The sequence below is a fragment of the Cetorhinus maximus genome, chromosome 22 (genome assembly GCF_964194155.1).
Source record: "Cetorhinus maximus chromosome 22, sCetMax3.hap1.1, whole genome shotgun sequence".
NCBI classification, from domain to species: Eukaryota; Metazoa; Chordata; class Chondrichthyes; order Lamniformes; family Cetorhinidae; genus Cetorhinus; species Cetorhinus maximus.
In genome coordinates this window covers 2,789,065-2,803,763 of record NC_135900.1, presented here as the reverse complement: position 1 = coordinate 2,803,763, position 14,699 = coordinate 2,789,065, and the positions used below count along the sequence as shown (strand labels likewise).

The following is a 14,699-nucleotide window of genomic DNA, read 5'->3' as shown; positions in this document are numbered from 1 at the left end:
CCACCCTGGCACTTGGCCACCCCCATGGCTGCCTAGGCTTTACTTCTGGGGTTGGTGTGCCTGACCTCATCCCACACACAGTCTCCCCAAGAGTGAAAATCATGACACTTGGGGACCTTTCTATTGAGGCGGGTCTGACCAGTTAGGAAATTTCTCAATTCAAGCTACCTGCCTCGGTAGTGAAAATCCAGGCCTTACTATTGAATCAGCTTCAACCATTCCACATCACCACAACTCAGTTCATGAAAAAAATCTTCAACTCCTCTCTGGCTCTTCTGCCAGTTACCATAAACCTCGTACCCCCTGTGCTGTGTTCAATGGAATTATTAGTCCCAGATGCAAAGAGCTGCCCTTTCATTGCCTGTAAAGCATATTGGAATGGCTTGTGGTTTTAAAAGACTCTCAAATTCAATGTTCAGTATAACTTGGATCACAGTTATTATTGTGAAACTGTCTATAATTTTGGATTGTGATGAAAGAACAGGGAAAAAATGCACAGAAGTGCAGAAAAATGGTTTCTGAGGAAATGCAATTCATGGTCAGGGATTTGTAGAGCCAGAAGGTGAAATGCTCAATTTCTTTCGTCGGAGTTAAATTTTTACATAAGAACACAAGAAATAGGAGCAGGGTTAGACCATTCGGCCCCTCGAGCCTCCTGGGCCATTCAGTGTGATCGTGGCTGATCTTTGACCTGAACCCCAGTTCCTGCCTAAGACCCAAAAATCTACCAATCGCACTGAATATATTCAGCGACTGAAAAGCTCTGGGATAGAGAATTCCAAATATTTACTGCGGTAGATTGAATTGCATTCCCTGATCAGGGAGCAATATGAAACAAACTGCTATCATGGTGTAGATTATCCTTTCTGGAAAAATGTGTTTCAACTTTCGGATCGTTTTTTATTAGAACTGCAACAAACCAGGACTGTGTTTCTTTTTTGTCCATTGTTTGTTAGAGTGTTGGGAGATGTTGTGGGGATTTGGTTCAGTACCTCTGATGACAGGTCATTGGTAACAGGTAACTGGTCTCCTGGAGTTTATTTGGTTGCCTTCGGGAGTTGGAAAGAAATTTCTCCAGAGTGTCTTCCTGAAAGTGACTTTTGTTAGCCTCCCACTGAGTTATTGTTACAAATGTTTAAGGATGCTGGCAGACCATCTTCACGGGTAGGGTGAACATACATGAAACATAGGTAATAAGAGGAGGCCGTTCAGCCCCTTCAAGCCTCTTCTACTATTCAATTAGATCCTATTGTATCTCAACTCCATTTCCCCGCTTTTGTTCATAACCCTTAATGATACCTGGAATGAGCGGGTTGACATATGAGGAAAGGTTAGACAGGCTGGGCTTGTTTCCAGTGGAGTTTAGAAGTGAGAGGGGTGACTTGATTGAAGTATATAAGATCCTGAACGGTATTGACAAGGTTCATGTGGAAAGGATGTTTCCTCTTGTGGGTGAGTCCAGAACTAGGGGGCACTGTTTTAAAATTAGGTGTCGACCTTTTAGGACAGAGCTGAGGAGGATTTTTTTTTCTCCCTCTGAAGATTGTGCGACTTTGGAACTCTGTCTCAGAAGGCGGTGGAGGTGGGGTATTTTTAAGGCAGAGGTAGATTCTTGTTAGGTAAGGGAATCAAAGGTTATGGGGGATAGATGGGAATGTGGAATTCGAAACACAAACAGATCAGCCATGATCTTATTGAATGGCGGAGCAGGCTCGAGGGGCCGAATGGCCTACTCCTGCTCCTGTTTCATATGTTTGTATGTTCATATGTTAACACCTTTACCCAACAAAAATCTGTTGACCTGCTGAGTATTTCCTGCACTTTCTGTTTTATTTCAGATTTCCAGTTTATTTTGCTTCAATAAAAATTTGCTGGTCCCTGTTCAAAGCTGTCAAATGTTACATAACCCTGAGCTTTTTGGGGAGAGAATTCCAAGTTTCCACGACCCTTTATGAAGAACTGCTCCCTGACATCATTCCTTAGCAGCCTAACTTTTATTTTAAGGTCATGTGTTCTGGACTCTGCCCAGAGTTTCTCTCCGTCTTCCCATCCTAATAAATGCATCCGTTAGAATGCTCATTTAATCTTCTATACTCAGAGGGAATACAAGCCTAGTGTATGCAACCTGGCCTCATAGTTAAACCTTTTTAGCCTGGTATCATTCTGGTGAATCTGTGCTGTGCCCTCCCCAAGCCCAATATACCCTTCCTGAGGTTTGGTGCGCAGAACCGAACACAGATACTCTAAATAGAGTCTACCCAGAGCTCTGTACAAATGTAACTTAACTTCCCCACCCTTTTTATTATTTTCCTCCTCGGAGAACTCCTAAGCATATTTGTTAAATTCATCCTGACTCCCTGATTTTTGGGTCAAATACAAGTTCAATTTCAATTTCTGTTAGCTCCAACTCTTGATGAAAATAGGCTCGTTGGAATGTGGTCTTTGTGTTTAATATAAGAGATCCAGATTCGTCCTTTAGGTTCCCAACCCTCCAGAAATTACAGATTTAACTCCAGGACACTATGAGTAACACCCGGGCAGAAACATCCTAGAGTGGGCTAAAACATCATAGTTTTTTTTTTAAGTTAAAAAAAGGTTTGAACTGTTTTTTGGTTAGTTATAAAATTATTGAATATGGGAAGGAAAAGCTGTTTGACTGATAGTAATGAAGCCTCAGTTGAATAATGAAATGATTTATTTGCTTTCGGATTGGCTGTGGGAAGGCGGGGCACCATGTGGTGACCAATAGCAGGAATGTGGGGCGGAGCAAGTGAAGGCAGGAAGGTCATATGGTGAAACTTCCAGGAATGGAGTCATAACTAGGTTGGAATCATACCCAGCACAAAGGAAGATGGTTGTGGTTGTTGGAGGTCAGTCACCTCAGCTCCAAGACTTCACTGCAGGAGTTCCTCAGGGCAGTGTCCTTGGCCCAACCATCTTCAGTTGCTTCATCAATGACCTTCCTTCCATCATGAGGTCAGAAGTGGGGATGTTCGCTGATGATTGCACAATGTTCAGTACCATTCGCGACTCCTCAGATACTGAAGCAGTCCATGTCCAAATGCAGCAAGATCTGGACAATATCCAGGCTTAGGCTGACAAGTGGCAAGTAACATTCGTGCCACACAAGTGTCAGGCAATGACCATCTCCAACAAGAGAATCCAACCATCACCCCTTGATGTTCAGTGGCATAAATAATACAATAAATCTGGACTACAAAAGCTAGACTCAGTAATGGTGACCATGAAACTATCATCAATTGTCATAAAAACCCATCTGGTTTACTAATGTCCTTTAAGGAAGGAAATCTGCTGTCCTTACCTGATCTGGCCTACATGTGACTCCAGACCCACAGCAACGTGGTTGACTCTTAACTGCCCTCTGAAATGGTCTAACAAGCCACACAGTTCAAGGACATTCGGGAAGGGCAACAATGCTGGCCTTGCAGGCGACACCCACATCCCATGAATGGGCAAAAAAGAAATTACCATCACTGAATCCCCCACTATCAACATCCTGGGGGTTACCATTGACCAGAAACTGAACTGGACCAGCCATATAAATACTATGGCTACAAGAGCAGGTCAGAGGCTAGGAATCCTGCAACAATTAACTCACCTTCTGACTCCCCAAAGCCTGTCCACCATCTACAAGGCACAAGTCAGGAGTGTGATGGAATACTCTCCACTTGCCTGGATGAGTGCAGCTCCCACAACACTCAAGAAGCTTGACACTGTCCAGGACAAAGCAGCCCCGCTTGGTTGGCACCACAGCCACAAACATTCACTCCCTCCACCACTGACACACAGTAGCAGCAGTGTGTGTACCATCTGCAATATGCATTGCAGGAACTCAGCAAGGCTCCTTAGACAGCGCCTTCCAAACCCACAGTCACTACCATCTAGAAGGACAAGGGCAGCAGACACATGGGAACACCACCACCTGCAAGTTCCCCTGCAAGCCATTCACCATCATGACTTGGAAATATATCGCTGTTCCTTCACTGTCGCTGGGTCAAAATCCTGGAACTCCCTCCCTAACAGCACTGTGGGTGTACCCACACCACATGGACTGCAGCAGTTCAGGAAGGCAGCTCACCACCACCTTCTCAAGGGCAACTAGGGATGGATAATAAATGCTGGCCCAGCCAGCGAAGCCCACATCCCGTGAATGAATTTTTAAAAATACATCCGAGCAGAGTTGGCAACTCCTCTCCAGGCTCTTTGTGTGGAAATGGGCAAGTGTCAGTGGGGGAGTTTCCAAAGTCATATCAAAACAAACTGTTTGCATCACAAAATTTGATCTACAAACAGGATGTGTTATTGTTGTTTGCAGCTTGTAATATGAAACCTGAATCTGGGCAGCAATTTTTAAATCTATAAAATTCATATCCTACCACACAAGCTTTGTGCTATGAATGGAATTTTTGACTGTCGGCTGGTGGGATGGTGAAGAAATTCAGTGCGTCATTGCTCTGCTTTACATTCCCAAGTTACATCTGAGCTTCTTGATCCTTATTCTCCGGGGAAAAAAAAGTCAGCTTTACCTTGTAGGGTGATAAAGCATCGAATGAGCAGTGGGCTGTGGGGTTGCCAACCCTCCAAGATTGCCTTGGGGTCTTCAGGAATTAAAGACTAAACTCCAGCTCAACTGCGAGCGAATCCCAGGCAGAAACATCATAGGGGCTTTGGGAAAAAAAGCGTCGATTTCATTTTCTTTGAACCCTTTTGTTGATCAATGATAAAGATGTTGAAATGGGGGAGAAAGGCTGTTTGGTTGACAGTTAAAAATTATCCAATCAGGTGAAGGAGTCTGTTCCTGTTCCAATAAATGCAGGGAGATGGGCACTGTGGTTGGACAAGCTAGATGACCAATAGCAGGAGTGATGGCGGGAGTGGTTGCAGGCTGAATGTCATGTGATGAAATCGCCAAGAAAACATCCAATCAGAGTTGGCAAACGTACTGGGGAGGGGCTGGGTTAAAACTCGGTGAATTTTGTTACTTGGACTCGTTCATAGATTTTCTGTCATTTGTTGGGTTCCACTGACAATTTCTATATTGCTCTTGATATTTTATTTTACAAAACTAACTTGTAATGGAATTGTCATTTTCTTGGGTAGTTTTAATGTTTTACTAGTTAAGCTCCCATTGGCTTTGCATTTGGACAAAAGCTTGGTCTCTCCTTTTGAAAAAATATTTAAACTTAAGCTTTATTGTTGTGGGTTGGCTACCAAGAAATAGAAACATGGGAATTGGATTAACAAAGACTAGGGTCCATTAATTTGCCTTCTACAAATCTGGTAATCCTATGATCGGCCAGGATCTCATTAAATGGTAGAACAGGTTTGAGCAGTTCAGTGGCCTCCTCCTGTTCTATGATACAATATAATGCATGTGTTTACGAATCATGGCGATCAATCTCTGCCAATATGGCTACAACAGATCTTGGGAGAATAGAGATCCTTTTCCTCACCCCCTTCTTTTTTTCCCCATCTCTGTCCCCTCCTCCCCTTTTCCCCTCCTCCCCTTCTCTTCCCTTCCCATTTTGGGGAACTCTACATGCTGCCTCAAGGTCTCCAGTTATTCCTGACAGCGCCAAACAGCTGTGGGAAATCTCACCTTTGTTTGGGAAGAGGGAATAAAGTGAGTCGGGGAACATGGAAGATTGAGGATCCTCAGTTGCACTCCTCCATGTCTCAACTTGGTAGTTGCAGAATGATAGGTCTGGAAAACCAAAACTGGTGCAGCAGAGAGTGCACTCCTGAGGATGGGCCAACCAGCTTACTGGAATAGAAGTAGAGGGCGGGTGCACCTCACATGGTAGAGTTTGACTCAAATACAGGGAGGAGGTCAGTCAGTCTCTAGAACCAATGCTCCTCTCATTAGTGAATTCTGTTTGAAAAAGGGATTACTTTCAAAAGCCTTTCCACTATTTTTTCTCCAGAGCCCTGACGACGATGATCATTCAGGACAGAAGCTGCACCAGAGGGAGGATGCCATTACTCAACAGAACACTATCCAGAATGAGTCGATTACATCTGATGCAAGCAGCCCATATAACGTAAGAATTGTTTTGTATTTTCTACTCACCGTCATTTTTTTGCTGTTGCAATAATAGGGCCACAATCCATAACTAAATAGTGTTCTATAATTGGCTTATAGGCTATCGAATGCCTTAAAGTAGCGATGTCCATGCTTGATGGTTGGGGTGGTCAGTACATGGGGACATAAAGCACAGGAAGCTCAGTCTGGAGTTTGTATTTATCTGCTGTTTTTTTGCCCTGTTTGAATTTTATTTGCATGGAAGTTTGGAAAACATATTTTTAGTGCTATGCCTGATTGGTGGATCATAGAATCTTTCATCACAGAAGGAGGCCATTTGGCCCATCCTGCCTGTACCAGTTCTTTGAATGAGCTATCCAATTAGCCCCACTTCCTTGCTCTTTCCCCATAGCCCTGTAGATTTTTCATTTTCACATATTATAGGATCAATTACTATTGAATCTGCCTCTCCCGCCCACTTAGACAAATTCCAGATAATGGCAATTTGCTATACGGAATAAAATCTCATCTGTCCTCTGGTTCTTATGCCAATTATCCTAAATTTGTGACCTCAGTTTACTGACCCTCCTGCCTGTGGTAACAGTTTTTCTTCACTTACTGTATCAAAACCATTCATAATTTTGAACACCTCTATTAAATCTCCCCTTCACCTTCTCTGCTCTGAGGAGAACCATCCCAGTTTCTCTTGTCTCTCCATAGAACTTAAATCTCTCATCGCTGGCGTTCTATCACATCTCCTCTGCCCCCTCTTGAAGGCCTCGACATCCCTCCTAAAATGTTACACCAAGGATTAGAAGCAGTGTTCTAGCTGAGTCCTCATAGCGGATAAATCTTAAATCTGAACACCACGATCTTCAGATCAACGTAAATTAATTAGAACACTGATTTAAACTTTATCTTGAGTCTCAAGGCCTCATCAAACACAGCTATTCAGCTAATGAAGCAAAGACTTGGAGGCACCTACTATAAAGTATGAACGAACCTTGTTTCTAATTCGGGCTGGGAAAAGGTCAGTTGGGCTGAATGTACTGTTTCTGTGCGGTAAATTCTATGTAGTTCTATGCGAGTGCGCATAAGACAGTGAGAAAATGTTTCCGTTTGTGGGGAGCACAAAAATACAAGTTATAAATGTAAGGCATTCCTTAATAAATCCATCAGGGAATTTCAAGAGAAACTTCTTTACCCAGAGAGTGGTGAGAATGTGGAACATGCAACAGTCCAGGACAAAGCAACCCGCTTGATTGGCACCCCATCCACAAACATCCACTCCCTCCATCACTGACACACAGTAGCAGCAGTGTGTGTACCATCTACAAGATGCACTGCAGGAATTCACCAAGGCTCCTTAGACAGAATCTTCCAAACCCACCACCACTACCATCTAGAAGGACAAGGGCAGCAGATACTTGGGGACACCATCACCTGGAAGTTCCCCTCCAATCCACTCACCACCCTGACTTGGAAATATATCACCGTTCCTTCACTGTCGCTGGGTGAAAATCCTGGAACTCCCTTCCTAAGAGCGCTGTGGGTGCTACATGCTACATAGCACCTACACTACATGGACTGCAGCGGTTCAAGAAGGCAGCTCACTACCACCTTCTCAAGGGCAAGTGCTAGTAAATGGGATTAGGTAGGTCGGTCAGGTGTTTCTCACGTGTCGGTGCAGACTCGATGGGCCGAAGGGCATCTTCTGCACTGTGTGATTCTGTGAATTAGGGATGGGCAATAAATGCTGGCCTAGTCAGCAACACCTATATCCCTTGAATGAATAAAAAAATATATGGAGTGGTTGAGGTGGATAGGATAAATGCATTTAAGGGAAGGCTCGGTATTCACAAGAGGGGGAAAGGAAAAGAAGGATGGAGTCTAATGAAGAATGGGAGGAGACTCATGTAAAGACTGATATTGGTCACTTGGGCTGAATGGCCTGTTTCTGGTCTCTAAACTCAATGTAAAATATTCTCTCCAATTGAACAAACATTACTTCCCCCCCCTACCTCAGAGCAGCTGTCCTTTCTGTGTAATTCTGTGTAAGATTGGAATAAGCTGAATGTGCTTCAGGTAGGACAGAATGTCCTCAGCTCAGAAAAAGTGGCTCAGTGGGTGATTGGTAATGGAAGGGTCAGTACATGCAATATGCATATGTTTGTATATATTGTTCTTTACGCTATCATTTCCAACTAGCTGCAGTTCCTTTGTACTCTTGCTGGATCCGTATTAGCCTGAAATAAAAACCAGCAGGGAAGTTTCTCTCTCACTGTATAAAATTACTGAGTATTTCTTGTCCAGCTGAATAAGCAAAATATTTATACGGACTACGTACTGAGAAAGAGAAATATTATGATTGTGTTGTCCACAGCTTCTCCCTGATAAGGGCTCAAATTTCCCCCCTTTCCAACCTGCTCCCTTTAATTATCATAGATTTCAGTGCCTACCTTACATGTCTAAGTCTTTCGAATCAGGACACAGGAGGCTGTGGGCATAATCTTCACGCTGGATTTTTAATCATCTCCATCTGCCTTTTAATTGCATCTCTGAAGCATCATCCCAAAACCCTTCATGTAGAGCACTTGCATTTATATAGCGCCTTTCACAGCCTCAGGGTGTCCCAAAGTGCTTTATAGACAGTGAAGTATCTTTTGAAGTGTAGTCACTGTTGCGATGTAGGAGACACGGCAGGCTCTTTGTACACAGCACGATCCCACAATCAGCAACAAGATAAATGGTCAGATAATCTTGTTTTAGTGATGTTGGTTGATATATAAATATTAGCCAGGACTCCCCTGCTCTTCTTTGAAATAGTTCCATTGGAACTCATTTCTATTCCTGGATACCTGCATTTGAACCTTCAGACCTTATCACTTTGTAGATCTGTCTTTTTATGTGTGCGGTATTGTTGGTCAAAAGAGTGGTGTGTTTTCTGCCATATTTTTACCATGTCAACAGGGAGGAAGCATTTTGTGCAGACTTTTCCTTTGTGTGCCAACACCCATTGACACCAGAAATGGTAAACCGGGGATGACATTCCAGTTACTGATCTATAACTTCACAGCGTTTCATTTAGGGCGGTTTGAAACAAAACATCCCATCCTAGCCTATTTGTAACTAGTAATTTATAGTGGTAATGGGTAAGTGAAAAATACTAGAAATATGTACAGACGTCTCCCTCCAAAACAATTTACAATTATGCAGCAATTGAGGGATTATAGGGAAGATTATCCTGTGCTAGAGCACGAGATCTCTGTTTTCCTTTTAGATGCCAGTGTTAATAGCAATCCAGCCTTTGAGTTACAAGGTTCAAGTCCCACTCCAGAGACTTGAATGCTATATCTCAGCTGGCACTGAGTGGAGTACTGAGGGAGTGCTGCACTGTCAGGGTTGCTGTCATTCAGATAAAACATTAAACCAAGGCCCGCTCTCCATCTCAGGTGGACATAAAAGATCCCATGGTACTAATTCGAAGAAGATCAGGTAAGTTGTCCCAGGTGCCAGGGGCCTATTTTTATCCCTCAATCAACATAACTAAAAACAAACTATCTGGTCATTATCACATTGCTGTTTGTTGGAGCTTGCTGTGCATGAATTGGCTGCCACGTTTCCTACGTTACAAGAGTGATACACTTCAAAACTATTTTATTGGCTGTAAAGCACTTTGGGATGTCCTGTTAATGAAAGGTGCTATATAAATGCAAGGATTTTCTTTCAAGAATCACGTCCGTTCTGTTTTAATTTGTGAAACTGATTCATTGTCGAGGATTTCATTGATACATTTTAGTGGGCCAAGGTAAGTGGTAAGAGGGAGAAAAACAAAACAGTTTGTGTTTGGAACGCATGTATTTGATGCTGTACACGGCTTCTGGTCAGTAAATGAATCTGAATGACAGCCGCTGTGAACTTCCCCGGAGATTTGTGATCTCTTTTTGAGCACGAGCCAAAATTCCAGCAATAAGGGATTAGGGCCAAGTTCACTGGGTGACACAGCAAAAGCATATACAAGAGCTAAGTGTAATGAGCAGCTTTAAAGAGAAAAAAAAAAATCAAATTTCTAGCTTAATTGAAAATTCAGCTTCTCATATCCCAACTCATATTGTCCTATTCACCCATCATCCACTGTGCTCTCCTCACCTACACTAGCTCCCAGCCCACTAACGCATCAATTTTAAAGTTCTCATCCTCTTTCTCACATCCCCCTGTGGTCTTGCCCCTCCCTATCTCTGTAACCTATCCCAGCCCCACAACCCCCTGAGAATTCCACTCTCCTCCATCTCCAGGATCCTGTCCATTCCCCGCCTCCTTTGTCACATCATTGGCGGCTGTGCCTTCAGCTGTCTAGGCCAGAAGCTTTGAAATCCTCTCTCCAAACCTCTCCGCCTCTCTACCTCTCCTTTCACAACACTTCCTTCAACCAACCTCTTTGACCAAGCTTTTGATCACCTGACCTAATGTCTCTTCATGTGGTTTGATGCATTTTTTAAAATCTGATTATAATCCTGTCGAGCATCTTGGGATGTTTTACTGTGCTATATAAATGCAAGTAGTTGTTTTGCAGGAAATAGCAGATCACATAATTGAATTAGTTGGAGAGCCCAATAAATATAGAAATTAAAAAAATCAAATGTTCTCAGACATTAATCTATCGAAACTCTTCAAGGTGGTGTGAATAGGATGTATGAAAGGGCCTCAACTAGCAATGGAAATCAACCTCAATTTTGATGCAGTGGTTTAACTCTCTCTGATCTGTATCTAGTTCACATTTTCAATAAAGACCGCAATTAATTTTAAATAATCAATGACTACTTCACTTAAAATATGATCAAATACAACAATTGCCAATACTGACCGAGAGACACATTTCCAATTCCTGCCACTGGAGTTATTACAGTACAGAAGCAGCCCAACTGGTCCATACCCGTCTTTATGCTGCACATAAACCTCCTCTAACCCCTCTTCATCTCACCACATCAGCATAACTTTCTAGTTACTTCTTCCTCGTGTGTTTATCCAGCTTCCCCTTAAATGCATCAAACTATTTGCTTCTCCGCTCCCTGTGACAGGGAGCGACACATACTCGACACTCTCTGGGTAAAGACATTTCTCTTGGATATTTTAGTTTTCGACTTACCCACAAATGCAAACATCTTCTCTACCTTCATAATTTTAAAGTTCTCCATCAGGTCGCCCCCCTCAGTCTTCTCGTCCTCCCTTGGGAAGATCGCATACTTGATTCACTTTCATTCGTTTATTCATGAAATCTGGGTGGTGTTGGCAAGGCCTAATTGTCATTGGGAAGGTGGTGGTGGAGGCACCTTCTCGAGCCATTGCAGTCTGTGTGCCTTATAGTGTTTTGTAGCGGCTTTGATACACTGAGTGGCTCACTAGGACATTTCAGAGGGTAATTACAAGTAAATCTGGAGTCACATATAGACCAGACTGGGTAAGGATAGCGGATTTCCTTTGCCCAAGGGTATTAGTGAACCAGGCGAGTAGTCTGATGGTAAGTAGCACTAATATTATCTTTTAATTGTAGCTTTTATTTAATGAACTGAACTTAAGTACCCCATCTGCTGTGAACTCATATCTCTGGGTTATTGGTCCAGCCCTCTGGATTACTGGTTCATTGACAAAACCATTATGCTTCCGTACCCTTTTCTAACTATTCAGATTAGTGGATGGGAAATTGGGTGGGGTCTGTAAAGAGTGTGCACACTTCCATGCCCAGTTGTCCTGTTTTCACTGTGCCAAGATTAGCTAATGGACCCCATCAGAGTTCCTTCCCTAAATCACTCCATCTCTCCTCTTCACCACCTTTCAGAGACCTATCAAAACCAACCTGTTGGTCCATTACTTTGGTTGTGCCTCCCAAATCTTCCCACCTTAGTTCAGTGCCTGTTCCCTTTTCCATTCCCTCCCAACCCCTCTCTGTAAAGGGTCTGCATAAATGTAGGTTTGCTGTTGTAGTTATGTTGGGAGTTGCTCTATATCCAGACTTATATAATCTCCAGAAACTAAGACCAAGCAGGTTGTCTTCAACTCTAGAGCACTACTTCACGCTCAATTTAAACATAGCCTTGGTGCAAACAGTAGCCCTTGCTCTTCAATGGAATATTGTCTTTTGCTTTTTGTTGATGCTCATTTTGGTAGATCTTCACAATTGGAAGGAAGCTTTATTTGGATCTGGCTGAACAACTTTGGTTGAATTTCAAGTAAAATAGTCATCACTGTCTAACTGCTGATTTGACCCACCTTTGTTCTGTGGCTGATGTGCCCACTCTCTCTGTCAATCATCTGTAACAGTTGAACGGACTATCACTCCACTCCACTCCACTGACTTCTGTGGAGTTTGTTTTGTCCTTGTTGTTCTCGCCTGTCTGCTGTTTTAGCTTTTGACTCCTGGTATTTCATCCATCTGATTTCCCATATTGGTTAGCATATGTTGTAAATTATTTGACTTGTGTGTGTTACATAACCTCTGAAAAGCACAGTGTATTAATATCTGGAAAACATTTCTGCACTAAATGTTTAGCGATGGCAAATGGAAAACATTAGTGTCTCATCTGTATTTAATAGTTTTCCTTTCCACTAAGAAAAGTAAATTGTAGGTCCCACCAACCAAATGAATTTCATTAAAAGCTGCTTATTGCATTAGCATTAGGCAATCAGCCACTTTGCCCCTATCCTTCCTGTGATCAGCAAGCTGCTGTGTTACATAGAATTACGGAGAATGTACAGGACTATCAAGTCATTTGGCCCTATCGGTCCAAACAGGTGTTAATGCTCCACTAAAGCCTCCTTCCTCATCTAATCTTATCAGCATAACGCTTTATTCCCTTCACCCTCATATGCTTGTCTAGCCTCCCTTTAAATGTGTCTATCCCCTTTGTCCTTTAAGTTGAAGATGACCATGTTCATCCTCTGGGGTGTTTGGTGGGGTTCTGGGGGCTGCTCAGGCCGTTCGGAGCCTGGAAGCTTCTGCTGCACATAGAACAGGATACCACTGATGCTTGAGTTTTGGATGAGTAGCTGGCTGGGGATTTCCTCTCTTGGTGTTTTCTCTCTGTCTCTGGTACATGATTGCTTTTGAAAGAGGCCGCACCGTTTTTTATTTGGTTATGCCAGGTACAGCGATCCTGGGCGAGCCTCCTCCAGGTCTTGGAGTCGATATCTGTTGTAGGGTGGCCGAGTTGTACTAGGAATGATAGAGTTGATCTGCAGAAACCTCTTGGGTGCAAACATTAAGTTTATTTACAATGTACTCAGCAGCAACTACACGTGTGCTTTCAACTCTACACTGGCTGCTGAGGTTGCCGGCACTACTCTCCTATTGGTTACTACAGATCATGTGATCTTGCCTAACAAGTATTATTCTTAAAGGTACATTACACACTAAATAAAACCATAAGTCTACATTCCTCCCCCTTTAACTCGGCTATACATATTATATTTCCAAGTAAATATTTTTGAAGACAAGATAATATTTACACTGGGTAAGGAATTTACAAGTTCAGCCTTTCAGGTAGTTTCCTGGTACGTGTGGAACGTCGCAGCTCCACAACTTCAGATTCTTTGTCAGGAACCTTCTTTCCTGGAGTTGCTTGAATATCAGGTGCTTCGATGGGCTCTTGCAGTTCTGTATTCTCAACTCTTACAGGAACATCAGACATGTCAGTCCTGGGTTGAGTATCCTCAACAGGAAACGCAGACTCAGTTATAATCACTGTCTTTTTTGTCTTGAATCCATGAGTTCACGAGTTGAGTAAGCTCGAATTGCACACCTTCATATACACTTGTTAGTTGATGCTTGCAATCAATAACAGAGAGAGACCGACATAAGAACAAACTGTGATTGTTTATTACAACAGAAGGAAGAGTACTAAATCCTTACGTGCTCTCACAACCACCTCCAGCTTTAGACTTCCAGTTAACCAGTAGCCCGTGCTGTACATTGATTGGTCACTACTGTCACATGGTTAATCCACTTGCATTCTCTTAAAGGTATATTGTACTCCGCTTTACCACACCCTTCCCCCTTTTACTTAAAAAATACAGTTGATAAACATAATAACATGTGAACGATTTACGGTAATAACTATTTACAAATCAAGTCTCTCAGGAGGCTTTCTCGGACGTATTGAGCGTCTCAGTTCAACAACCTCGGCTGGTTTTTCCAAGACCTCCTCTTCAGGGAATGGTCATCCACTAGGTTCCTCAGTGGATGATTTCACCATCTTCTGTTATGTTCACTCCTGCTGTCCCTCCCCTCCAAGCTCAAACAGATAAAGGGCAACGAGTATAAAACAACACAGAGAGAAAAAATTTGTTTTTTTGTTTTTTCGAGGGTTGTCAATAATTCCTCTTTTTCTTCCTATGTGTCCTTTTCTGGGTAGCACTGATCTGTATCTCGTTCTTCTCTTTAATTTTGCTATTGGCTGGACTTGACTCTAGTTTTAAAATTTCAATGCTTTTACGCAGCTACTGCTTCAGCTCTTTCAATTCTTTCCTATTCTCATTAATAGTTTCCTGGAGAATATCATCTTGTTGCCCCTTCTCAGCTAATTCGTTCCTTAACTTGGCCAGATACAGGCTTAACTCTTCCTTTTCTTTATCATACCTCTTCAGTGGCACAAATTGGGAG

The 14,699-nt window shown here is 42.7% G+C and overlaps 1 protein-coding gene across 2 annotated transcripts in view; it reads left to right on the top strand.

Annotated features, from left to right (window-relative positions):
* Positions 1-14,699, top strand: part of pawr (PRKC, apoptosis, WT1, regulator) — a 149,874-nt gene that overhangs the window by 90,261 nt on the left and 44,914 nt on the right. Inside the window, exon 2 of one of the 2 annotated variants that reach the window (XM_078567642.1) lies at positions 5,946-6,062. The exons of the other annotated variant lie outside the window; for it this stretch is intronic. Within the exon in view, the coding sequence (XP_078423768.1) occupies positions 5,946-6,062 (117 nt within the window). The remainder of the gene's footprint in view (positions 1-5,945; positions 6,063-14,699) is intronic. 2 annotated transcript variants of the gene reach the window in all.